We start from the raw sequence: 27,594 nt of genomic DNA, 5'->3' as shown, positions 1-27,594 counted from the left end.
TTGGGGGAATTCTTGAAATGAGAGAGAGTACAAACTGCAAGCTTGCAGATTTTTTGCTTTCAAGTTAATGATCATTGAAGTGTCAAAGGTGAAAACTGACGTGTCTTCTACCTGTCGGGGATTGCATGTTTGACCGCTCGGTATTTTGTGACTTCTCGCACTACTGCACTAGAACTTGTCTGTGCCATTCTCGAAATAGATTTTATTATGGTTAATGATTTGAAAATAATCTTAAATTTTAAAATCATCTGGAAAAAAATGTCGAGCTATCTCCCTTTTAATGATTTTTGTCAAAGTTTGGCAAGTTTTTACGTGTGACTTATTTAGGATATTTCAATGACCTTGATATCATTAGGAAGCTCAAACTTAGTTGTTTCTATTGAATACAAATTCAATACTATATGAACAAAATAAAATTCCCTTTTACACTTCAATGAGCAAACATTTAAAAAAACCTAGGAAATTTGCAAAATATTTTTTTCCAAAAGCCCAATTTTTATTTGCTTCATTTTTTATTAGTAGCAAAGTATGAACAGTGATCTATCATAAAATATAAATATAATATAAATTATTAAATGTGCATTGTAAAATGGCAAACTTTGTTGCTGAGTAAACTAAGTTTTACTCTGCATTATGCACATTTTCAAATATTTTAAAGCTTACATGTTGAGTATTAATGTTAAAGGACACATGCAAAGGAAAAAAACTTTTTTTTTTTTTTAAACAGGCTAGACAGAAAAAGAATATTATAAAACGAATTTACAACGAAAAAAAAAAAATTTAGAGCTATATTTACGGCGCAAAACGAATTTGTAGCTGGCGCCCGCGGGAGCCGCTGCTGGTCACGTGGTAGGCCTATGCGCCGCCGCACGCTGAGCGTTGTATGACGCCGCTTCGTGTTTCTCCACGCCGCCGTTGCCGCCACCGCACAAGTTCGTCTGCTTCGGGACGCTGCCACCGTCATCTGACCGGCGCACAAGTCTATCACATCTGCTTGCGCTTTTTCAGGAGTTTCCTTTGGGCTTGAAAGTTACTTATTCATCTTAGTTTTTTTGTTATACTTCAAACAAAAATGAATAAGTTACTTTCAGAGGCCATAGGAAGCTTCTGAAAGAGCGCAAGCACCACGTGACAAATATGTACCAGTCTTGTGATAAATAAAGGCCACTTTTCCGTGGCACCCGCGGGTGCCAACTACAAATTCGTATTGCGCCATAAATATAGCTAAAAAAATTTTCTTTTTCGTTGTAAATTCGTTTTATGACTTCCTTTTCCCAACCAGGATGTTTAAAAAAAATGTTTCCTTTGCATGTGTCCTTTAAGTAATTACCATATTCATGCCACAATATTGGGCAGAATAGCACCGATGTGAGGATGCGGTGACAATGCACAGCTGATATGATTCAAGCTTTACTTGCAATCGCACAAAAAAAATACCACAGCTTCTATTTATGTTTTTTAATAAACCAAAATGATACCTTGCTACTAATAGAATATGAAGGAAATAAAAACTGCGGCTTTTGAGAAAATCGGTCCCAAATTTGCTAGATTTCCTAAACATTTGCTCATTCAAGTATATATAAAAAATTTTAATTTGTACATATAATATGGAATTTGTATGCAAGTGAGCTTTCTGGTGATATCAAGATCATTACAATAATTGAAATAGGCCACCCATAAGAACTTGGTAGTCTTTGGCAAAAATCATCAGAGATAGTTTGACACATTTTTTAAAAATTATTTTAAATATTTTTTTATTTTTATTTATTAAGCATAATGCAATTTATTTTGAGAGTGTCACAAAAGTGCTCTGGTGCAGTATTGTGATAAGTGACAAAATAGCGAGCGGTCAAACATGCAATCCCCGACAGGTGGGAGAAAGATCAGTTTTCACCTTGGCAGCTTCAAAAGTCAATAACTTGAAAACAAAGAAATTTGCGCCAAGCTTGCCATTTGCACTTGGCAGACTCTCATTTCAAGAATGGTCCTGAAACATATTTTTTGTCAAAATAAAAAAAAATGAATTCCAAAACCATGCCTGAATAGTGATGGAAAATGCCCAATAGGTCTTCTAGTTCTGGGTGTTGATGTTTTGTCACATTGGGCAGTAAATTGGTTTACATTACTTAGTGAAATACTCTCTGGCATCTAAATAAAACTAAGGAAAACATCCTGATGACTGCTCTGACTTGCACCATACAAAGAGTCAATACTAGTTTCCTGGCAAACAATCAAATGGCTGCACTTTTTTATTATCATTTGTACATTTGGAGGTGATTTATAGATATTTCTTTATATTTCTTTAAAGCTTCAATTATTTACAGCAGCTGCTAGGATGTCATCTGGCTGGTACAAGTTCAATATGTTTTGGCTTTGTGCGACTGGCAAAAATTGTGCTTCGTCAACCCCCAAAACAGGATTCTAATTTTTTGGCATTGAGTATTTATTTATTACGGCCCCCTTTTTGATTCTAAAGGAGTTATAGTGGTTAGAAAAGGGAACTTGGGTGAAACTAGTAAATTTCTGGGGGTGTGCAATTTTAAGGATGTAGCACAGAGATACAGGAAGCACATTGCCATTATAGCCTGAGGAAACAAAGTGGAACATTGATTGCTCTTTAGTTGTTTCTGCCACAAAACATTTCGCTTTGAACGTCACATCGCATTGGACTCTCCAGGTGTCAAGTCCTGGGCGTAGCAGCCCAGCCTCGCAGCAGAGCGATCATGGCAGTCAATCACGGCCTCCTCCAGAACATCGAGTAGAGGCCCCTGTTGCTGGTAATAATCTTTAGGACCATCTCAATTGCAGGGTTGAAAAAGTACAACATAAGCAATGCTGTGCTCCTGCTATCTACGCTTTTTTTATGTGGGTTGCATGGCTGCTAAACACCACGTGAAGGGAGTATTCGGTTTTGGAATTCTACAGGCACGGGAACAAGCCGGCGACGCAGGGCTGTCGACTGGGAGATCATGCAGGGCTTACGCAGCGGCCAGCGTTGTGAGGACAAGCCACGCAAATTCGAAGGGTACCTGCTCAAGCGCCGCAAGTGGCCCCTCAAAGGCTGGCACAAGGTGAAATTCTCAGCATGTCACTAGAAGCGGACTGTTCAAGCTGTTAACCCTTGAACGAATGCCTGCTGCTTTTGCCGGTCTCCGTAAATCTGGATCGTTGGCTCCCACATGCTCCATGGGGAAGTGAGGGCATAGGCCTTCATCTGATGTGAAGCATGTGTGAGAAAAATATATTGACTCGAGTAGTGTAGGCCGCATATAACGTATGTCGCGGGAGTCGCGAAAATCCGCACTATAAGCGGTACCGCGCTATAACCAAAACATCAATTTTTCAGGCCAAAATACATGCCATGAGACGACTTACCTTTGTAAAAGAATTTATTTTATGTTAGATGAAAAATAAAGCTTGGTTTGAGGAAAGTCTTTATTTCACCAGACTAGTACACTTCTCTCTCAAGTGTGTCACACATTTTGAAAGAAATGAGCGACTTTTGCCTGGCGCAGCCTTTTAATGGCGTTGCGGGTTGCGGACGGACGTTGCGAGCGTTTAGGATTGCTAACCCTAATCACTTTTCTCCGGTGATGAAAACGCGTGAAAATTCGCATCCTTTATACGGTACGCGCCAGTAATACCTTCAACTTGAGCACAGGCATGAAATGCTCCAAATAAGAAATCCGAGCGATGTTCGAAAACACGAATGCTTAGAAATCACCACTGTAGTCGAAGTAAACAAACACGACGACACAGTCGTTTCTGCCGTCTTGAGAGTGCCGCCACGACATCACCGCACAAGTAGGTGGATCTTCCCTTCTAGTACGTGCTGGGTTATCATAGTGACACACAACGAAAATTCACAGTCAAGGATAGCGCTTTTACGCGGAACAATGAGCTTCCACCACGCCGTCTACGTCGACGATCACCACCGACGCCATGTTTGCGGATAGAAGAATAGAAGAAGCCGGCCCGCGACCGGCATGCAACGCGCGCGAACACTTCTCCCCGACCTGCGATTGGTCTGTCGTTGCGGGTGTTTCCAACATGTTCCAACGCAGCGGAGAGACGCACACACGTGAACGGCACGTGCGTGCATCCCTCCGTTGCTATGGCAACTGAAGCCTCTCTCTTCACTTCTCCCCGCTTCTTCGAGCAACCTCCTTGCTCCGCGAGTGCCGCTTGCGGCTAGCGCCGTTATCTAGTGTCGCACAGGAAGCGTGCTCGCTGCGCCGGTTGGTCGGCGCGGTTGGCGGGCTGTTCCAGAAACCGCACTATAACCGGTATTTCCCTTCGCGCGCCTGCATTTCAAGCGGTATGTAATTACATAGAGTTCTATGGGAGGCGAACCGGTGGTTTAAAAAAGCCGCGTTATACCCGGTCCTGCACTATAAGCGGTTACGTTGTAAGTGGTCTATACTGTAATCACCACACTGTTTACGAACAAAGCCTGCACATCTACTCTCCACGGAGCAGACCGGTAGCCAGCCAATTGTTGTGATCGGCAGAAGCAGCCCAGCTACTTACGGAAAAGAGGTAATGTCTTTGTATGATAATGGCATCTGCGCAGCTCTCCTTTTCAGCAGAGGATTGTTTTCTTGACTTCGTTATTTATTACATTTCTTATGTAGAAGGCAATGATTGGCTGTATCTGTGCTCTTTGGAAAAGTAGGCGTGCAGGCCTTATTCATAAGGAAAGTGTCAATTACACAAGTAAATATGGTATTTCATTAACTGTCTCACTGTTGTGTAAAAGCCTTGCTCGTCAAACGTGCAGTTGGCTTGCGTGTTTCTGAAAGCTGTAAGGGCAAGCTGGTACCATTCTTAGCTGCTCCATGTGCACTGAGAAATTTGTCTACAACTGCCAGCTTATGCTTGCAACTTTACAGTGCTGGGGGGTGGAAACTCAGTCACTAATATGCTAGAAAATGTTTTTAGGGGTGTGCAGTTTGAATCGAATAGCGCCGTGTCATTTATAGCCTTCACAGTGCTGGTTAAACCCAGGACATACTGGCTCTCTTTGCAGTGTTGAAGCTAGGGATAACACTGTGCTATTCGATTCAAAGCAGTATTCGCACAACCCTAATTTTTTTCTAATCAATAAGCACTCGGTGTAATCTTATGAGTCAGCAAAAAACACGTTGCCTTGGCAACAGGTCGATCTAGGGCAGATTGGTCAGGTACAGCAATTTGGAGAGGGTTCAAAGTGGGTGTCCTGAAGAGGTGGAAGCAAAAATGTAACTGGAAGAGTGTGGCCCTCCAAGATTACTTGTATATTTTCTACATAAGGCAGACAATACTTATATTTGAAGCAAAGCAGTGTTGGGTAAAGTACATATAAAAAGTACTTGACGTTAAGTACAAAGTAAATGATAGGTTATGTACTTCAAGTAAAGTAGTAAGGACACTGGGCACAATTTACTTGAAGTAAAGTACTATAAGTACAATGTACTTTCAAAGTAAAGTACAAGTACTTTCTAACAATTTTTTATCATGCCATATCATTCCCCTGTACAGTGTATATTTCAAAACTGTTATGCATTGTCTCAGGGGTAATCGGGGGTGCATCAGTTATTTCCGGAAATAGTAGCAAGTATTGTATAAAGTCAATTATACACCCTTACACAAAATTTGATAACCATACGCCAAATAGTTACGTTGATATAAAATATTTCCAGCACATTGTGAGGCAATAACAAAGTAAAGGAGTTCAATGTTTGAATGCATTTTTCTCAGTTCCACTTTTTGCTGCAAATTTCATACGAAGGAATCTTTTGTTTGAAGGTAAAAGTATTCTGATAACGCAATCAAGATGTTTCTGAGCTGAAATTTACTAGGGAGTCAGGCTATCTACTTCATTTTGTTTTAAGTTGAACTCCTCATTGAGAAAAACTGTTTTCATAAATTGACGTAGGACAGATATGCATCTCATATATTAAGGTAATAACTCTTCCTGAAATATTTACATTTGAGTTATAAAAGCTAGATAGCCCGAAGTCCCACATCTTCCACTTAATGAAGAGTGACACATCTTATGCAGGTATGTAAAGCTGTCCTAGAGAGTTTAAAGTTTGCACGGTATACCTACATCTGATGTTAAGTCTCCCCTGCAAATTTCATTCTGATCACTTGAATAGTTCAGAAGTTCAATCTCTAGCCCCCCCTTAAAGGGGCCCTGCAATCATACTTAAGCGTCTACCTTTTTTGCTGTTTCCACGTCTCTTAGGGTTCGGGCAAGCCAGCGGGCACGGAGAGAGTAACTAAATATCAGTGCGTCATATTTTAACCGGACAATGCGGAAACCTCCTTCACTGACGAGGGCGACCCGCGGTACCGAAAGCGCGCGATATGTGATCTCTTTGGTCCTGGGCTTACGACTGGTCAGAGCCGCTAAAAGCTTCTTTTTAGTCGAAATACAAAATATAAGTCGCACGAACCGTTTCAATTATTTATAAAAGTAGTTTTTGTTCAGTATTTTAGATCAGAAAAGAAACAAATGCAGTTTATAAAGTACGGAAACAAGAAATGACCTGTCGACATACCCGCCACCAAGTGGCGGAAAAGGTGGCGCATATTAGAAAGGAGTAGTGGGATCAGGTACCGATAGGGAAAGGTCCCCGATGTACGCGGCAGCGCTGCGGTCGTAGGGACTGGAGGATCCGACCGGCTCGAGCGTTCAAAGGCCTTCGGCGAGTAGCTTCGTGCTGCCATATCATTTCGCGGTATGGCAGCACGAAGTGGCTCCCATTCTGACCTGATCTTTACCCATTGTTTGCTGTCGTTTTATGGCCAATGAAGTGGCATGCCAGATTAGTGTTTAATCGCGCAGCAAATGTAATGAGAGCCGCTCTGGCTGCCTACTGCATACAGGCTATCCAGAACATGCTTTAGTGGCGCCCTCTCGCACCGTCGACACGGAGTGCGGCAGCCCGTGAGCGCTCGCTAACTCACTAGTTCATGTTCATGGCCACTCAAGCAACCAAGGACGTCATGAAGGAGGTTATTTTTTGCTTGTTTTTGTAATTTTAATTTGCCTATAACTTTTAAAATAAAGTGAAATTCGAGAAAAGAAAAGTTTTATTAAGTTACTACGTTCAGTGCGCTCAGGTTTGGTGCAAATTAAAAATTAGTAAAAAAGTAATTGCAGGGCCCCTTTAAAGTCGAGAGGTGTACTTTCCTCAGAAAGTACCAGAAAAAATACTTTTAAGTAAGGTACATCTACATACTCGGAGAATGTACTTCCAGTAAAGTACAAGTTTTTGAAACCTACTTGAAGTAGTACTTTACGAGGGACGTTCATGAAGTTCATATTATTGTCACAAAGGAATAGAGATTCAGCAATGAAACTCGAGTAAGAGTTAACACTTTCTTTGCTTGTTCGCCACCAAATGTTACCCACTTTTTCCAGCGATGCACCTTATGCCGGAAGTTATTGTTATAGAACTCCTCGTTTTGAGTGTTCAGGAATCGCTCCATTTCAGCAATCCCTTGTTTGCTGTCCTTGAAATGCTTTCCTCTTATTTGACCACTCTGGAAGTGTCTGCGCCATTTAACCAAAGTGTCATAAACTGGGGCGTTGTCCCCGAACAACGCTCCCAGTGGAGTGAATATCCTTGGCATTGGTTCCCTTCAAATGCAAAAAAACGGATCACTGCGTGTGCTTGGTTTGAGGAAAGTCTTTATTTCACCAGACTAGTACACTTCTCTCTCAAGTGTGTCACACATTTTGAAAGAAATGAGCGACTTTTGCCTGGCGCAGCCTTTTAATGGCGTTGCGGGTTGCGGACGGACGTTGCGAGCGTTTAGGATTGCTAACCCTAATCACTTTTCTCCGGTGATGAAAACGCGTGAAAATTCGCATCCTTTATACGGTACGCGCCAGTAATACCTTCAACTTGAGCACAGGCATGAAATGCTCCAAATAAGAAATCCGAGCGATGTTCGAAAACACGAATGCTTAGAAATCACCACTGTAGTCGAAGTAAACAAACACGACGACACAGTCGTTTCTGCCGTCTTGAGAGTGCCGCCACGACATCACCGCACAAGTAGGTGGATCTTCCCTTCTAGTACGTGCTGGGTTATCATAGTGACACACAACGAAAATTCACAGTCAAGGATAGCGCTTTTATGCGGAACAATGAGCTTCCACCACGCCGTCTACGTCGACGATCACCACCGACGCCATGTTTGCGGATAGAAGAATAGAAGAAGCCGGCCCGCGACCGGCATGCAACGCGCGCGAACACTTCTCCCCGACCTGCGATTGGTCTGTCGTTGCGGGTGTTTCCAACATGTTCCAACGCAGCGGAGAGACGCACACACGTGAACGGCACGTGCGTGCATCCCTCCGTTGCTATGGCAACTGAAGCCTCTCTCTTCACTTCTCCCCGCTTCTTCGAGCAACCTCCTTGCTCCGCGAGTGCCGCTTGCGGCTAGCGCCGTTATCTAGTGTCGCACAGGAAGCGTGCTCGCTGCGCCGGTTGGTCGGCGCGGTTGGCGGGCTGTTCCAGAAACCGCACTATAACCGGTATTTCCCTTCGCGCGCCTGCATTTCAAGCGGTATGTAATTACATAGAGTTCTATGGGAGGCGAACCGGTGGTTTAAAAAAGCCGCGTTATACCCGGTCCTGCACTATAAGCGGTTACGTTGTAAGTGGTCTATACTGTAATCACCACACTGTTTACGAACAAAGCCTGCACATCTACTCTCCACGGAGCAGACCGGTAGCCAGCCAATTGTTGTGATCGGCAGAAGCAGCCCAGCTACTTACGGAAAAGAGGTAATGTCTTTGTATGATAATGGCATCTGCGCAGCTCTCCTTTTCAGCAGAGGATTGTTTTCTTGACTTCGTTATTTATTACATTTCTTATGTAGAAGGCAATGATTGGCTGTATCTGTGCTCTTTGGAAAAGTAGGCGTGCAGGCCTTATTCATAAGGAAAGTGTCAATTACACAAGTAAATATGGTATTTCATTAACTGTCTCACTGTTGTGTAAAAGCCTTGCTCGTCAAACGTGCAGTTGGCTTGCGTGTTTCTGAAAGCTGTAAGGGCAAGCTGGTACCATTCTTAGCTGCTCCATGTGCACTGAGAAATTTGTCTACAACTGCCAGCTTATGCTTGCAACTTTACAGTGCTGGGGGGTGGAAACTCAGTCACTAATATGCTAGAAAATGTTTTTAGGGGTGTGCAGTTTGAATCGAATAGCGCCGTGTCATTTATAGCCTTCACAGTGCTGGTTAAACCCAGAACATACTGGCTCTCTTTGCAGTGTTGAAGCTAGGGATAACACTGTGCTATTCGATTCAAAGCAGTATTCGCACAACCCTAATTTTTTTCTAATCAATAAGCACTCGGTGTAATCTTATGAGTCAGCAAAAAACACGTTGCCTTGGCAACAGGTCGATCTAGGGCAGATTGGTCAGGTACAGCAATTTGGAGAGGGTTCAAAGTGGGTGTCCTGAAGAGGTGGAAGCAAAAATGTAACTGGAAGAGTGTGGCCCTCCAAGATTACTTGTATATTTTCTACATAAGGCAGACAATACTTATATTTGAAGCAAAGCAGTGTTGGGTAAAGTACATATAAAAAGTACTTGACGTTAAGTACAAAGTAAATGATAGGTTATGTACTTCAAGTAAAGTAGTAAGGACACTGGGCACAATTTACTTGAAGTAAAGTACTATAAGTACAATGTACTTTCAAAGTAAAGTACAAGTACTTTCTAACAATTTTTTATCATGCCATATCATTCCCCTGTACAGTGTATATTTCAAAACTGTTATGCATTGTCTCAGGGGTAATCGGGGGTGCATCAGTTATTTCCGGAAATAGTAGCAAGTATTGTATAAAGTCAATTATACACCCTTACACAAAATTTGATAACCATACGCCAAATAGTTACGTTGATATAAAATATTTCCAGCACATTGTGAGGCAATAACAAAGTAAAGGAGTTCAATGTTTGAATGCATTTTTCTCAGTTCCACTTTTTGCTGCAAATTTCATACGAAGGAATCTTTTGTTTGAAGGTAAAAGTATTCTGATAACGCAATCAAGATGTTTCTGAGCTGAAATTTACTAGGGAGTCAGGCTATCTACTTCATTTTGTTTTAAGTTGAACTCCTCATTGAGAAAAACTGTTTTCATAAATTGACGTAGGACAGATATGCATCTCATATATTAAGGTAATAACTCTTCCTGAAATATTTACATTTGAGTTATAAAAGCTAGATAGCCCGAAGTCCCACATCTTCCACTTAATGAAGAGTGACACATCTTATGCAGGTATGTAAAGCTGTCCTAGAGAGTTTAAAGTTTGCACGGTATACCTACATCTGATGTTAAGTCTCCCCTGCAAATTTCATTCTGATCACTTGAATAGTTCAGAAGTTCAATCTCTAGCCCCCCCTTAAAGGGGCCCTGCAATCATACTTAAGCGTCTACCTTTTTTGCTGTTTCCACGTCTCTTAGGGTTCGGGCAAGCCAGCGGGCACGGAGAGAGTAACTAAATATCAGTGCGTCATATTTTAACCGGACAATGCGGAAACCTCCTTCACTGACGAGGGCGACCCGCGGTACCGAAAGCGCGCGATATGTGATCTCTTTGGTCCTGGGCTTACGACTGGTCAGAGCCGCTAAAAGCTTCTTTTTAGTCGAAATACAAAATATAAGTCGCACGAACCGTTTCAATTATTTATAAAAGTAGTTTTTGTTCAGTATTTTAGATCAGAAAAGAAACAAATGCAGTTTATAAAGTACGGAAACAAGAAATGACCTGTCGACATACCCGCCACCAAGTGGCGGAAAAGGTGGCGCATATTAGAAAGGAGTAGTGGGATCAGGTACCGATAGGGAAAGGTCCCCGATGTACGCGGCAGCGCTGCGGTCGTAGGGACTGGAGGATCCGACCGGCTCGAGCGTTCAAAGGCCTTCGGCGAGTAGCTTCGTGCTGCCATATCATTTCGCGGTATGGCAGCACGAAGTGGCTCCCATTCTGACCTGATCTTTACCCATTGTTTGCTGTCGTTTGTGGCCAATGAAGTGGCATGCCAGATTAGTGTTTAATCGCGCAGCAAATGTAATGAGAGCCGCTCTGGCTGCCTACTGCATACAGGCTATCCAGAACATGCTTTAGTGGCGCCCTCTCGCACCGTCGACACGGAGTGCGGCAGCCCGTGAGCGCTCGCTAACTCACTAGTTCATGTTCATGGCCACTCAAGCAACCAAGGACGTCATGAAGGAGGTTATTTTTTGCTTGTTTTTGTAATTTTAATTTGCCTATAACTTTTAAAATAAAGTGAAATTCGAGAAAAGAAAAGTTTTATTAAGTTACTACGTTCAGTGCGCTCAGGTTTGGTGCAAATTAAAAATTAGTAAAAAAGTAATTGCAGGGCCCCTTTAAAGTCGAGAGGTGTACTTTCCTCAGAAAGTACCAGAAAAAATACTTTTAAGTAAGGTACATCTACATACTCGGAGAATGTACTTCCAGTAAAGTACAAGTTTTTGAAACCTACTTGAAGTAGTACTTTACGAGGGACGTTCATGAAGTTCATATTATTGTCACAAAGGAATAGAGATTCAGCAATGAAACTCGAGTAAGAGTTAACACTTTCTTTGCTTGTTCGCCACCAAATGTTACCCACTTTTTCCAGCGATGCACCTTATGCCGGAAGTTATTGTTATAGAACTCCTCGTTTTGAGTGTTCAGGAATCGCTCCATTTCAGCAATCCCTTGTTTGCTGTCCTTGAAATGCTTTCCTCTTATTTGACCACTCTGGAAGTGTCTGCGCCATTTAACCAAAGTGTCATAAACTGGGGCGTTGTCCCCGAACAACGCTCCCAGTGGAGTGAATATCCTTGGCATTGGTTCCCTTCAAATGCAAAAAAACGGATCACTGCGTGTGCTTGGCACTGACAAGCGGTGCCATTTTTGTTTCGACTCCCTAGCGGCGTTCCGAGCTACTATAGCATGCAATGTTTATACTGTGCGGAAACTAGAGGGACGCTTGCTCATGTTAATGCCTGTTTTGTTCCAATTTTTTAAAATTTTTTGTGCCTATAATACAAACTTTATGAACGCCCCTGATAAGTACAATGTGTACTTCCCAACACTTGAGCAATGGGCTTGTGTATGGGCCACTGTGGAGTAGTTTTGTACAATGCCTGTTTGCCTTCTGTACTTGCTCTCACCTCGAGAATTGGTAAAAAGTTTGTTCGGCTCCTTGCAGTGCATTACTAATTTCCCCCTTATGTGAATGAAAATACCTGTAGTGTACAGTACCTAGATCTCTTAAAACCAAAGCTCGTAAAAACTCCACACAATGTATGTTCAAAAATATTTTTTTTTAAGTGACAATGGGTTTAGTTTTATATTGAAAAGTATATGTTTACACATACATTGCTGAATTCTGCTGATGTAGACTTGTTTGCTTCCACCACTACTTTCATTTTGTGGGGGATTTAGTTTATTTATTTCAGTATTTTCTGCTATTGGTTTGCTTGGGCTGAGACCCGGTTAGTTGTTGTGGCCTTTGCGTGGTAACAAATGTTCTTTTTTTTTTTTTTTCTTTCCAGCGGTTCTTTTGTCTTGAAAAAGGGATCTTAACATATGCAAAGTCTTCAACTGATGTAAGTTTTTCCAAATTTTAAATTCTCACTCCAATTCTTATCAAACCCGAGAAGATTTATTAGTGATTTTTCTTAATTTCCTTTCAGATGGCAAAAGGAAAAAATCATGGCTCCGTCGATCTCGGATTGTCCGTCATTTCCACGAAAGGCAAAGGCAGGCGAGTCGATATTGATGCTGAAGAGTTCATCTATCATCTAAAGGTAATGCTTACCTTCTATATTGTTTTTTTTTGGGAGGGAAGGGAAGGGAAGGGAAGGGAAGGGAAGGGAAGGGAAGGGAGGGGAGGGGAGGGAGGGAGGGAGGAATCATGATTGTCTTGAAATTTTTGAAAGTTTAGGAAACAAGCAGTTTCTGGTGTGTGTGTTCTGTGCCAATTTACACAACTGAAAGGAACAGCTCTTCTTCCATAAGCCTATTTTAATAGTGTCGGTGATGCTACTACTTAAGACAGTCACTTCAAAACTAAAAAATTTAATTTCCGGTAAGTAGTGGCTAGTGACCAGGGTTTCATTCTTTTGGTGTGTATGTTTTCAAAGAATAGTTAAATGTGTTTCTTCATTTCTATATTTCCTTAAATTCTGTACTTTCCAGTGCATATTTTTCATTTCCTAACAAGAACATAGTATTTATGGGGCTTTTCTCCCGGAGAAAATCAGTGTTTAAGGGCAGGGAAAAAAATAAAATAAAATAATTGGTCATGCTTTTTGGGGGGAGGGGGGGGGAGTTTACTCTTTGAAATCCCTGTTCAGTGGACGAGGCGTGACTGGCAGAGGAAACTGTGGTTATGTTTTGGCTAAGACAAGCCTCTCTGTCATACTCAAAATAATGATAGTAAAAAAAAAATGTTTCTACTTTGACATGCGAAATGGTACTTTAAGTAACATTTCTGCCCGAAATGATAGCCATCATTCACAGACAAGTACTGCAACTTAAGTTATCTTTTCAGTTTATATACTAGGTCACATGTGCTTGCTAGGCGACATCAGGAGTGCAATGATTAAGTGATTCTGTCCACACAATGGTAAGAAGTTGAAGGGAAAGGGTGAGAATAAATTAACAAACTTGTTGAAAGGCCAGAGCTTAGTCCTCAGTCCTTTCATCGTCTTGCTAGGTTCTAAGCATGTTACATCGGCACCTGCTTCCTCGTGTTTTCACATTCTGTTGAATAGTGGCGGTCTTTCTGCACTAGAAGCAACCTTGTCTCTCCTCTTTGGTGGCCAGGTTAAAAACCAAGCTCAGTTCCAGCAGTGGGTGCCCCAGCTGCGCCATCATCGCCTCTATCGGCAGCACGAGATTGCCTTCGGTAGCCGCGAGGCCCCCAAGATGACCTCTCCTGCTGTGGAAGACACCAGTACAGTGCCAACCCCGGGAGGTAATGGCTATGGCTCTTCCTCAGCTGCTTGCCTCGATGCCTCCTTGCCCAAGTGTAGCTGCTTCTCCAAAGAGAGGCCCCCGTGCCGCCAACACCACTGCTACCGCGAGCTCACGCCCAATGCCCTGTCTTGTATCGCGGCAAGTTGGACGGGTGCTTTTAGGAGAGACCTTGATGCTGCTCCGGTCGGTGTTCGAAGAAGCAATGCTTGGGAATTTCACTTGGAGGAACTGGGGTTGTCGGATGCCTGCCATCTGACAAGTGTAGACCTCGAGCACTGCAGTGAGGTGCGGAGGAATGGAGAACTGGTGACAGACAGGTTGGGGAATGAGCCCACGAATGAGACAAGCTTAGAAAGTTATGGAAGCACTATGGGTACTTTCTCTATAAAGCACCCCGTGGATCGGACGGTCGAAAAGCTTGGTTCCTTGTCGCGCATCAGAAGAGAGCTGGTTGGAGAGTGCGGGGAATTCTTCTGTTCTTTTGGCCCAGATGATAGGTCTGTGTCATTTAATCCTGAGAATAAGTGCGTGGATGGAACAAATGGATCCTCAAATGTGGAATGCCTTTTCATAGAGGAAGCAGCGGAAGGAGCCTTGAATTTGCTTAAATGTTCTAATGGTCATGCATGCATTGATGAAGGCTTCAGGGGAAAGGAAATTCACAAAAAGGACAGTATTATCTTTGTACCAAATTCCAGCATCAGCTCGTCTACACAACAGAAGCCTGCTTCTGATGTCACTTGTAAATCGAAAAGGGGAGATGTGTTGCCTTGTTCACAGGTTAGTGCTAAAATTAAAGTCATTGGCAACTCTCCCTTACACTTCATTCTAAAAGGGCAAAGGCAATTGAGTAATTTATGCTGGGAAAATATTGAGCGTAATGTTGAACCTTCCTTTTATGCCGAAGAAACTGAAACGGCTGATGATGAGTCCCAAGATAACATGCTATTGAAATTCAAAAGTCTTTCGGCTTCGTTTTGGGCTCATCAACCACCTCTTGGGTACAGTTCTTTCTCCAACGATGACCATGCAAGTGCATCATCTTATGCAGCACCCAAAATCCTGAATACATCTGTCACAAACGATGCTATGCGAAGCACGACTTCAAAAGACGGTACCTCTGGGCTGGTGTTGCTCAGAAGTTCTTCTCTTAACTTTAGAAGCACAAAATCTTGTGATATGGAGTGGTTTTGCTTTGATAATCTTGATGCAGTTGGAAGGAGCAGTCAGTGCTTTCTGCCTGTAAATACACTTCCAGAAAGCTATAGTGAACAGATTCATGGTGCGTCTCTTTCAGACTTTGAAAAGTTGACATGTGGTTTTTACAAACCGCCAGCGCGATCAGGATTCAGTCGAGGTGGCCCTTCATTAAACCAACTTTATGAGGAACCTTGTGCAAAGCCAGCAAACTTTTCCCTAGGTTGGCTTTGGAGCACTATTGAACCAAGCACTGATCTCGTGAATGCTGTCAAATCTTCATTAGCTGTTGAATCTGCCTCTGGTGCAGTGTGCCTGGAGGTTCCTAGCAAAAGTCCTAACTTGTTCAAAAGGACATCTGTTAATCAGCTTTCTGAAGATGTCTTACCAGCAGTCTCTGACGGTCCTGTCTGAAGAAGAAGCCTTAAAGCCTACTGAGAGCAGCCCAGATACCTCCTTGTTTTCAAATTCTGATGGTAGTTTTTTGTTTAAGGAGTCTAGGCATGTGTCACGATTGTGTGGTACCTATAAAAGTCAGTTCCGTTATTCTGAGGGCTGTTGAGTGTTAACATATCAACTACAGTGCTCGGAATTTCAGCCTGTAGCCTGGGTGCTGTCGATGGAGCAATGTCTCCTACTCGGAATGCATTGGAAGTGTGAATTCCAGAACCATTGCATTTCATGTTAAGGGTATATTACGAAGAAACAAGGAGAGGTCTTAAATCATTCAAAGTTTCTAAACAGAAGTGAGTTTTGAAATAAAAAAAGGACCTGCAGAGTTGTGTCCTATTTCAAAATAATCTACAATAAATAAGAGTGTTTCACAATATAGTGGTAATGGACTGTTTTGAACAATTTCTGAGTGGAAATAACTTAAAAAATTAATTCACAATCACACTAATATTGCATCTTACCTAGAACATATCAGGCTTTGTCTTGTTGCTGTGTTGTACTGAGGCATGCAAGTTTCCTTGCCTTTTACATCTAATTCCATGGGACTTTTGATTGTTTTCAAGCCTAATGTAGCATGACTTGCCAAAGCCGCCTTTTAAGTTCGGCACTTGGTTAAGCTGCTTTTTTATGCAGGCTTCAAATAGATCAGAGAATAATTTGCGAGGTTCTTTTAGGGGTGTTTCAGCCAACTAGGCTGATAAGTTGAACAGTCTAACCAAGTTTGAAGTGTAAATTTTTGCCAATAAAGTGCACTGCAAACAGGCATTACTTTATGACTGCATCTTGTGTTTTTATGCTTTTTCATTTGGTTTTTGACACCTGTAAATAGTTGTAAACTACTAAACTTTTTGTTTATCTCCTTAATTATCAAGTTGCATTCATTCTAGCATATGATATGAGACTTTTTTTCCAGATATTTCCAACGTAAGTGTTTTAAAGTAGGAACTTGTAGCCAGAGTTTCAAGTGCTTATGTGATATTCTATTTCAGGTCTCTTGTGATTTCAATGTAATGTAAACCAGTCAAACATGTTTGAACTGCTACTCGTACGCGAGTGATAGTATTTATCATGCTCAGCAAAGATGAACCCGAGCAAACACATGTCCAAAGTAGGGGAATATGTAGGGGGGCATGTAGGCCATGTTGTCTTTTGATGTCTTGTACATTTCTAGCAGATGACAGGGCATGAAATGGGGAGCATCTTTTTTTTTGCCATCCTGCCAGCCTGTGCATGCTGAATTCGGTGGTGTGTATACAAACAAACCCTCACATGACTTTGAAACCCATTGTTCTTGTGCCAGGGATAGAGCAGATGAAGCAGGTGCAGCCTGTACCTTTTCTCCCTTCAGATTGTTATGCAAATTGATGATATTCACTCTCCGTGCAGACAACAAGTTGTTTGCTTCTAGATAAAATTGGTCATTCAATCTAAGCTATATTCCGTTGCAACTCAAGAAGGTAGGGCAAAGGAAAGGACAGCCGGGGAGGAAAAAGCAGGCGGAATGCTGGAGCGAGGAGGAAGTTTCCCCCTTCACTTCTTCTTGAGTTGCAATGGATTATAGTTGCCGTAAAATACCGGGCAAGCACCCACTCAAAATTTAGAAATAATGGCGAGAGAATAAGGGATGGGTGCTTGTCCGGTCATCAATTTTAGATATAAATGTACTGCGCATATTTCCTCAGATCTTACAAATTTGGGAATGGGCGCTTAATGTGGAATGGGCGAATGCACGGTATGCTATGGTAGCTAATTATGCTAGCTAATTAGGCACGGTGCTATGGCCTTCCAGCACTTATCATCCAGGCAAAAAATGCTGACTCGCTGGACTGTGGGTGGTCTCATATTCCGTGGAAGAGAGCTACTGCGCATGCTCAGGACATGTTCCACAGCCCAGGAGACAAAGATGGCAACTCCCAGAAGGCGATTATTGCGAAGGTCTAGCACACAGGATTTTGATGGAACCCTCTCTTTTTATGAAACAGTTCACATCACTTCCCATGGACATCTTTTATGAAAATATGTTGTGGTCCACAATGAGAGTGCCAGTGTAGGCACTTTTGTTTATTGCTGTTTGCACATGTGCATCATTGTTTTGTAGCATGTTCACTGATAAAACAAGCTGTCGAGGGCTTATGCGAGCATTAGGGCTCCATTGATGGGATTCTTCCAAATATGATCTGTGATACAAAAGGGCAAGAAGTAATTTTGAATTCTTGCTGTGTCATAGCCTTAGAGCAAGGTATTTTTTATTTGCTCTGTTGTAGAAAAACAATTTCAAAACAAAGTGTTTTAGGTTCCTGATGATTGTTGTCAAGTTATAATTAGCATTAAAACCTCTGTTATTTGCATTATTTGTGCAGGTATGGAACCCAGTGGCTTGCCATCGGCTATAATGGGGGAGAATTCTCGGCTAATACGAAGTCCTCTCATCCAGCAACAGAACCGTGTAGCTGCTTGGATTTTAGATTCTACGGCCATTGACCATGGAAACAAAGGTGGTTTCATTGGATTTGGGATCTTTGGGTTTGGAATAACCTCATGCACCAATTTGCTCGACAGATGCATCCATGCTGCAAGAGAAGATATTCCAACTGGCAAATCTGCTTCAGCTAATCGAAAATAGTCCAAGTGGCATCTCTTCAAATTACTTGGAGGTACTGGCCCAGTGCAAATGTTTTGGGGTTGCCCTTTTGTTTATTTAATGAATGCTTGCTCATCTTTGTCAGTTGCTATATTAGTTTTTCTGTTCTCAATTCTTATATACTGTCGCTGGATGGTAACAGAGAGAGTCTTAACTTGCATCTTGGGGTACAGGATTAAGTTTGGAAGCACAGTCTTCCTTCTTTTGACTAGTTTATACTGTATGCTTTTTGCATACAGCAGCGATGGGAGCTGTGTAACGGGCATTAGTGATGAACAAGGAAACGGAAGTACTATACGCACATGTCCTTTATTACGGAAACAGTGGACTGGGCATTCTTTTGTTGACTTTGGAAAGGTGGCACCACTGAGGCTCCGTTTCATAAACTCTTGGCGATTATACAAGGTTTTTGACAAATTTAGTCTTGTTATTTATTTTTTATTTAATTTATTACTTACATTTTGCCTTGGGGGCATTATTGTAGGGGTGTAACTTACATGGAAACACAACAAATACACGAATGGAAATGAAAAAATATCAATACATGCTGACATTGCTACAAATACTACAATGCACAATAACAACAAAAAAAGAACAACAAGAAAACACCACTTGGAACACAACATACACATATCCACTATAAGCTGCTAACATCAGCACAGTGCAAAACAATACATTAGTCATGGTTCATTCCCGTGTGAGTAACGACTCAAAAGACAATCAAAAGTTTCATCTGAAGCCGAAACAACAGCTTCGGGGAGCCTATTCCACTGATTTATTGTTCGTGGGAAAAACGGCGTTTGAACAACAGATGTGCGGCATGCTATTTCTTGTATTTTTTTTTAGTGTGGTCTAATCTCTGGGAAACGGCAAGATTCATAGCTTTCATGTTTAAATTGAGCAGAGAAATACACACTTGCTAACTTGTTATTGTACCCTTTGAGTATGTCGTGCCATGGTCCCCATCATTGCCATACATCACTGCACATTAGGAGGTAATTTGTTTTCTGCTTTGTGCTTTTGCAGTGGAATTGCAGTACTCTGGGGGGAAGGCAGCATGTTTTCTCTTACCTGGGGCCACAGTGGGGAAGCTTTTAGTCGGTGACAGGTTAAGAGTTTAGGGGAAGTTCCATCTAGCTCTTCCCACTTCTGCAGTGCAAACGCTGGAGAGGAGGCGACCTCCACCCAAGTGCTCGTTCCCAGGCACGGTTGCAGCAAGAATGCAGCGATGGGCGATCATCCTGTTAAAGTCCGACTTTGACATAAAGTATGTGTCGACTGACAAGAACGTTGTTGCGGACATGCTGTCAAGACTCCCAATGACTGACAAGAGCGCTACAGAATTGGAAACCACACGAGTAGAAAATATTGAAATTCTCCATCTACGAAAAATTTCAAGCACTCCCATTGACACATAAGAAGGTCAGCAGAGAGACACAAAGGGACACTGTGTTGTCTAAGGTATTAAGACTCGCCATGGAAGAATGGTTGGAAGATGTAAATGCCGAGGACCTCAAGCCTTACTTTCCTTCGCAGAACGGAACTCGCCATGGAGCTCGACTGCTTAATGTGGGGAACATGTGTCGTCACACCCTCTAGGTACCAAAAGCATGTTTTGAACGTCTTGCTTCAAGGTCATGCGGGGATGACAAAGATGAAGGGACTGTCACGACACTACGTCTGGTGGCCGTTTCTGGATCATGACATTGAAACAATGGTCCGGAGTTGCCATCCATGCAAGGAAGTGAGCAACGAGGCAGCCACAGTTCCCTACACCCTTGGAAATACCCCAAAAAGAACTGGCAATGCCTGCTTGCAGACTTCGCAGGACCCTTTCAGGGAAGAAATTTCTTGTTGATCATCGATGCACACTCGAAAGAGGCAGTGTCCATTAGCTCAGCGACTTCGGCAGCCTCCATAAGAGTGTTTTCAACTCTCTCTGCAAAATATAGACTGGCAGAAAAGATTGTGACAGACAATGGCCCATAATTCCGATAAGATAATTCCAGGATTTTATGACAAAAACAGTGCATTTTTACCCCCCCCCCCCCCCCCCCCCCCCCAATCGCCCTGCAACGAACGGTGTAGCAAATAACTTTTGGGGGATTATTAAAGAAGTCTGTCAACACAAGCTTGAAGTTGGGACTGACAATGGAAGAGGCCTGACATAACTTCCTTGGTAGCATAATGGACGACCCCGCACATGACAACTGGCTCAACATCCGCCAAAATGACGACGGGAGAAGAATTTTGCACAAGGTTCGACCTTCTCAGACCATCAGTAATCGATCTAGTGCGATCGGAACAGGCAAAGCAGCACACCTCGTGCAACTTAAAGAACGACACCTACATCAGAACGACCGGGTCTGGGCTAGAGACTACAGGAATGGCAAGAAGTGGTCTAAAGGCATCGTCGTGCGAGTTTTAAGGAACTGAACGTACGAGGTTCTCACAAACAACAGGAATACCTAAAAACGGCACATTGAACAGCCGAGACATGTACCCTAGGGTGGAAGAGGGACTATATAAATTAAAACGATAGTCTCAAGTGCGCAAAAACATAAAGTTCGCCCCTTCTTCCAGCATCAGTCGGTGAAATGGTTCATCGTCTCAGATTTCCAATGACAACTCTCCAACCTCGATTCAAGAATCCTGCAACACCGGAAGCAGGCACTCCAAACTCGCCCGCTTTACAACTTAAGGGCACACATGACAACACAAGTGGCAGCCCTCCTCTTAGAAAATCAGCATGGATGCGCCAGTCACCTATGCTACTAGGCCCTTGAAAACGCAAGGTTTTTTTTTAAGGGGAAGATATTGCTCTGTATTACGTGCTTGTCTGCCGTGTATGGTGAACATTGCCGCATATGATGTGGAGACACCGGGAGGGGAAAGCTGAGTTGTGAGCCACGGAGAAGCACAATGCCTGGATGCCACAGTCCAGGCGTGGTCCGCAGCAGACCTGACGAGACCAGACAAGATGCTTCTGGTAACATGAGCCGAGTGTAACCTAAACAGTTGAGTAAATATAACCTCGCATTATCCTAAATTAACTGGTACATCTCAAGGAGGGAAGGGCGTCCCCTGAACTCTTACCCTGTCACGACTATAGGTCATATTTCTAGGTAGCTGTTGACAGTCTGAAGTTTTCAATAGCCCCCGGGTGTGTTTTTGCACCACTCTGGTGTGACTTAACGAATGTTTGGAAATTAATTAGGACACGTGCATGTGAAGCTGCTATCTTTACACGTGCCTAGTTTGTGCAAAGTTAGTAGCTCATTTGGTAATGTAAAGCGGGTGTGTCCAGATTCCCGAGATGGAGCATGGGACAGTCGGAGGAGTTCAGAAGAAAGACCGCAAAAGGTTCCACCTGAAGCGTATCCGGAGGGGCAAAAAGGAAGCCGAGCCTGGGTCCAGCTCCCAGGGCAAGGCGGGCAGCGGTGGCAAAGCCCCGCTTCAAGTAGAAATCACAGTGTCGCAGGAGGCCGCGGCAGCCCACGACATTTCGGCCAGCATGGACAACCTGGCTGATGTGAACCGTGGGGACAGTAAATCGGTGGGGGCACCTTTGGTTTCACTTTTAGGACTTAAAAGGAGCAGTAAAATTACACTCAATTTAAGGGTGCTGTCTAATACGAGTTGTAAAACTTTGAATTGAGTAGTGCTGCACCATTCACAGCTCCGGTGCAAAGGTAGGCCACATCATCTGCACTCTCACTTTGCACCGTAATAACTACTAATTGGCCAGAATCATTCAATTCAAATTTGGAATTGAGTTCAACGCACTAAAGAATGCAGCGAGCCTGTTGACCTGAGCTCCATTATACAACAATAAAAAAATTGTGTTAGACAAGATGAGAGGGAAAGGCCTCCTCACAATGCATGTATGTAGTAGCATGCCAGAGATACTCTTGTAAGCTATGTTCTCGGTATTCATTTAAAGGCATACTGCAACGAAATTCTAGCACCTATTTTATTGTCTAAATGTCAATCATGTTCTGGTCACACCCTGGAGACACCAATTTTTTGCTCGAAAAGACTCCAAAACATTATTTAAAAGGAATAAACTGAATGTCGTTACGTCACTACAGTCTAAGCTCATTGCAACAGACCTGGTCAAAACAGACATTTGGATATAACATACCGATTTGTGAAGTTGGGTTGGTTTTCCTTTATATACCATTGACTCGACTTCATATCTGCATACAACATACTCCTTTTACAACAGACCGAAATCTTGGTCAAAAACAAGGTCTCTCATAACGAGCTTAGACTGTATGCACTTGAGAGCAGCGCCGCTCAAGTGCATACACAAGCTGCGTGCGCGTGAGTCCTGTCGAACCAGAGTTCCCTTCTCTCCCGGCCCAGGGAGGGGCAACCAAAAACGAACAGGTTGTAATGCCTTGACGACGTCAAGTGACAGAGCTCATAACCACGCCAGCCCCCAAGAAGCTTTGCATGTTCTGACCAAGTGACGTCTAGTCTGGTCCAGCTTCTGTGATGCATCAAGCTCTTCGATGGCCAATCTTCGAGCACTCACTGGAATCGGTCCTTTGGAACAAAAAATGTGGTCAACTGTTCAAAATACAATGTGCGATTGTGATTGGCATATTGAGTTGATCATGTCTAACTTAATTTTGAACGTGAGAGGTATATTTTAAGTTTCGATTCAATATCCCTTTAATTTGCAAAACTATACTCCGTTTCACGATAACTTGGTGAACTGTGGATTTTAGGGCCCCGCGACCCAATAAGAGCATTGGAGCGAGGCACGTGACCCGACTTCACGGGAGCATTTGTGTCACCACGCCAAATGTGAGGCGCGAGGAACTTGCCGTCGCCTGCTAGCCAAGAGTCGTCTACTTTGAAAACAACCAACTTTGGATGAAAGTTCACAGCTGCAACATATCCGTCCGCTAGAATAGCGAGCACTTTGGGAACAGTACATGAGGCAACCATACGCTCAATTCAGCTGCGAATCTGTGACGGGTGCTAATGCCAGGGCGCAGTGCGATGTTTTGAGCGGAAACTGCCGATTACACAACTGCGATCCCCAACGGCCATGGCGCTGCAAGACGAAAAAAATTTAGTGAATACGGATGTGGCATCACACTTTTTTGGTTTAAATATAATTGAAACTCATAACTTTTTGTTTTGTGATTAATATTCTTTATATTCTTCATATCTTCTCGTTATAGATGGAATCGTGCAAGTTCAATTGCCGTTAAAAAAAAGAAGAGGCCTAGAACTATTTTTTGCCGCAGAGGGCTCTGTTGCTGTGGCGGTAACGTTTTCACGTGCCTTGCTCCAGCGCCCTTATTGGATCGCGGGGGCCACAGCCTCCACAGTTCGCCAAGTTATCGTAAACGGAGTATAGCGTGTGCATGGACAGACAGGCTTTATCTAGGGCATTGAGAAGGCCAGCCTAAGACTTGTGTTGTAACTTAAAATAACCTGAATTTCATGCATACTTCTTTGATTAATACTTGTAGTTGGATTTTATTGCTATCAACATCTGGCCTCTGTTTGCAACAAACAGAGGACAAGCAAGGTATTCATAGTGAGATGAAAGTTCAGAATGTGACAGATGCTCTGCCCATAGCACGTGCTTGTCGCCTTTCATCACACTTTGACGGCGTTCTCATGAGGCCTCGAAGTGTTACCGAAGGCGGAAAGCTCATGCTGCAGGTGGATCTTTTGGCACATGCTTAATCTGTATCCGACTATAGTCCGCTGCAGACTGTCTACGCCTTATTTATGTATGTATCTCACACATACAATATCTGTTCCTGTTGAAGGCTGACAATTCATGGTAGTGGGTCTTCGGTCTGTTCCCAGCAGGACGGCTCTGCATCCCTATCAATTCGTGACATGGGGTACCTGAGCTGCTCTCACCCGTCGCTGGCGATGGACAGCACGCTAACAGGGCAGGTGTCGGACACAACCTCTTTGGTCTCGTACTGTTCATACGATTCGACGGGTGTCTTCCGGCACATGGAACAGTTCCTCTCACTTGCGAAAGAAGGTGAGGTGTGCAGGCTTGCCTTGGTGCAACTTGTTTGCGACTCTATCACCCGCTGACTTCAGCGTTCCTCGTGATGGTGGTCTGCTTCTAGTGCATACAGGACTTCGGACCATGCTACGGGGTCTACAAACTGAGCGCGAGCGCCTTAAGCAGCACATTGAGTCGGAGAACCTTCCTGGTGGTGGCGGAAATGCTGCCCTGGTTGCAAATCTAAAAAATGCACTGTCTCAGGTGAGCTTTTGTGTATGGTTTTTCACATACGTTAAGTGTGTATCTTTTCAAAGCGTGCTTCAATGTGGGCCTACCTTCCGCTTGTAGAACTAAGATTCTGTGATGGTATTTGGAGTGTCAGGTGCTGGGTTTTGACTATCGCTCAAAGCTCTAGTTGCTTTGCGATGTACAACTACAGTATAGCTTTTTATCTCCCTTGCTCTTCTTTCACTGTTTCGCCCGAGTGTGAGCATGCAGTCATGCCCGAATGTACCCTTGCTGTACATGTTTTCAGCATCCTGGTAACCTGAAGACTAACATGAGTAGCCCACTTACAAAGGACATGTTGCACTTATCATAGTAATGTTGCACTGCACTGACATGCGTCTGGAATATCATTCTTGCACCTTCTTTGTGACTTGACTCCTCCCGGTTATTCCGTACGTGACAACTGAGTACCTTGAGACTCAAGTGCAGGTTTTCCTAAACTGTTCTCTTCCCTTTCCTAATCTGTTCTCGTCAGCCATGTGAAGTTGTAAAGAAACCAGTAGTTAGAACCCAGTTGTAACAAGCAACTGGATTTTAATATAAAAAAAATTAATTTTTGGTTAAAAAAAAAAGCTAACAGGTGTGCTTTTGCAGTAAGCTGGGGAATATAGTCTCATGTGAAAGGTTACAATAGGCAGAGCTGGGCCAGTTAGTATGAATCTACTTAAGGGGATACGCTCCCCGAAACAACTTTTTTTTTATTTCTTTAACTAGAGACATAAAAATTCAGCCCTTGGTATAGTTTTTCATGCGGATTTCAAATATGTATTTAGTTTTCACCTAGTTACTATAGTTATCGAGTTATGAAATACACAATGCAAAAAAAGAGCACTTTTTCCGGAAAGGTTTTGATATACTAAATTTGCAAGAAAAGTATCGTGCTGTATCTTATTTGGCCCTTCAGAGGTTGCAGAGTGCTGATATCTAGCCACACCTTGCACAAAAATACTAGAACTATGCAAAAAAAAGTTTGTGCTCTGTACCTAATTATTTTCTGTCTACCTTGAAACAATAAATAAGAAGTTTCATAACTAATGGTGATAGAAAATTCAGTTTCAATTAGATATCAGCCCTCTACATGTCTTGAAGAACATGTGTATCAAATTTGGTTACTATAGGTTAACTATAAGTTCACAAAAGGCTGCCCGGAAAACGTGAAATTTTCAAAAAACGTGAAAATGAGAAAAACAAGTTTGAAAGTTTGTGAAGTTTCTATTCATTGAAATGCCACTCTATTTGCATAAAATCTGGCCACAATGGCAAAATGCACTGGCAAGTTTCTAAAACCCTCCAGCACAATAACTTTGTCCCTCCTGGCTCTTGCGGGTTGTTTCCTCACTCCGGGCCCTCTTCACTGTGCTGCGACGATGTGCCCTGGCTTCCACTATTTGCTTGGTGTTAATTTTCTTGATGCGCATTTGATCGCAATGGTCACCATGCATGACCAAATCTTCAGAAGGAAGTACTCCAATCTCTTCCAGCACTCTTTCAAAGCCTGTATGGCCTTTGTTGTACCAAAGTACAGCAATCGCTGTGGCCGTCTCCACAGTAGTCCTGGAGGCGAACTTGGTTTTCGGGCACAGCAGCCATATTTTACTATTGAGCGGAGGAGACGGCTGCCGCCGCATGCGAAATGGCTGGTGGCACGTTACTTTCGCGGCAAAAGGACGCAAACCACACAAATTTTCGCGAATTTTGCCCGGTTTTCACGTCACCACTGCTCACTTGGACGCATTTTTAGATATTTTCTTTTGCGATTTTCAGCTTGATATTTTCAGAAATGAAAGGTTATAGTCCAAGGTCGGCAATGCAACAAAAAAGAAAAAGTGAAATTTTTTCAGAAAATTGCGACTTTTCGACCCACGTCTCCCCTTAAAATGAAAGAACAAAATTTGTGTGCCTTTAGCAGCATATATGCATATTGCCATTAGGGGCTGTCTTATAAGGGTGGTGCTCCTCGTTCAGCTTTGGTGCAACGAAAAACTCAACTATTCCCAAATTTATTTATTTTTTCAAATGAAGTAAAGGTTGTGCATTTTTACAAGGTTATAATTGGGGTTCCGTGTTTTCAAAGTTTGTTTATCTTCTATTTTTTTTTTTTTTTCACATTAATTTTTGGTGTCAAGTTTTGGCTTTCGGCAAAAGGTCCGCATTTATGGGGGCTTAAGTTGAAGAAAATGGGACATGGACATGGGATCCCCCACCTCCAGGGAATATGTGCACGACTCGAATAATGAGAAGACGTTTGGGTACTTATAGAAGGAAACTGGACATGGGCACGGTTCCCCCAAGAAAGAAGCTGCCTCGCGGACAACTTGGAGGGGGCTGTGTTTCTGATCAACACAAAATAAAGCTGTAGAAAAAGATTTATTTTTGTGAAGATTTTGCTTTTCTTACAAAGACAGCTTCATTTTGGATTTTTTTTTTTTTTTGGTAAAACGGGTTTGGGGGTTAACTTTGAGCTTCATATCGGAGTTTTTTTTTTTTTTTTTTGACGGTTTTCTCTGAATTGTGTAAAACAGGTTCAACGGTTGATTTTCTGAGCTTATCGTTCTTTGCCAAAAACACGGAACCCCAGTGACAATGATGCGCTCACTATTTTTTGCCCTCCCCCTCCCGTCCCAAATGATGGAAGCTTACATACCTCTGTTCACCCTTAAACTGAGATTGCATGCAGCCAATGCAACAAGCATGAGAACTTGAGGTTGCTGCTTTGAAGCGTTCTTCCGCAGAACAAGCACTCGTGCTAGGAATGCACGGTTTAAAGCCAGGAGCGCAGGGTAGCTCGTGCTTGTCGCTTTGGCTGCAGTCTCAGCTTAAGGGGAGACACTGCCCAGAAAAAAAAATTTCTGCAAAAAAAGCCGATTTTGAAAAATAACATATTTACATCCACCAACATCTAGAGAGTATTCCCAAAAAGATTAATTAATTTTCACATCATAGTTAATTTTTTATAAATTATTTTCTGTCCACCAAAGCTGAAGAAAAGGTAGGGTTTGGAGTACCTTGAAC

At 42.8% G+C, this 27,594-nt stretch overlaps 1 protein-coding gene across 9 annotated transcripts in view; it reads left to right on the top strand.

Moving 5' to 3' along the window:
- LOC8028528 (oxysterol-binding protein-related protein 6) overlaps positions 1–27,594 on the top strand; it is an 84,473-nt gene that overhangs the window by 16,184 nt on the left and 40,695 nt on the right. For 5 of the 9 annotated variants that reach the window (XM_040499062.1, XM_029975857.4, XM_029975843.2 and 2 more), the window contains 10 exons: positions 2,678–2,777; positions 2,926–3,071; positions 12,580–12,633; positions 12,721–12,834; positions 13,856–14,006; positions 18,019–18,153; positions 18,218–18,312; positions 21,607–21,855; positions 24,141–24,324; positions 24,416–24,555. In XM_040499062.1, the coding sequence (XP_040354996.1) occupies positions 2,678–2,777; positions 2,926–3,071; positions 12,580–12,633; positions 12,721–12,834; positions 13,856–14,006; positions 18,019–18,153; positions 18,218–18,312; positions 21,607–21,855; positions 24,141–24,324; positions 24,416–24,555 (1,368 nt within the window). Of the gene's footprint in view, positions 1–2,677; positions 2,778–2,925; positions 3,072–12,579; positions 12,634–12,720; positions 12,835–13,855; positions 14,007–18,018; positions 18,154–18,217; positions 18,313–21,606; positions 21,856–24,137; positions 24,325–24,415; positions 24,556–27,594 lie in introns of all 9 variants that reach the window. The other 4 variants (XM_029975863.2, XM_029975848.4, XM_029975827.2 and 1 more) reach the window with 1 other exon arrangement.

The sequence above is a fragment of the Ixodes scapularis genome, unplaced genomic scaffold (genome assembly GCF_016920785.2).
Source record: "Ixodes scapularis isolate PalLabHiFi unplaced genomic scaffold, ASM1692078v2 PGA_scaffold9__187_contigs__length_104089568, whole genome shotgun sequence".
In the NCBI taxonomy this organism is placed as follows: Eukaryota; Metazoa; Arthropoda; class Arachnida; order Ixodida; family Ixodidae; genus Ixodes; species Ixodes scapularis.
The sequence above is the reverse complement of the archived record's forward strand: the minus strand, read 5'-3'. Positions and strand labels throughout refer to the sequence as shown.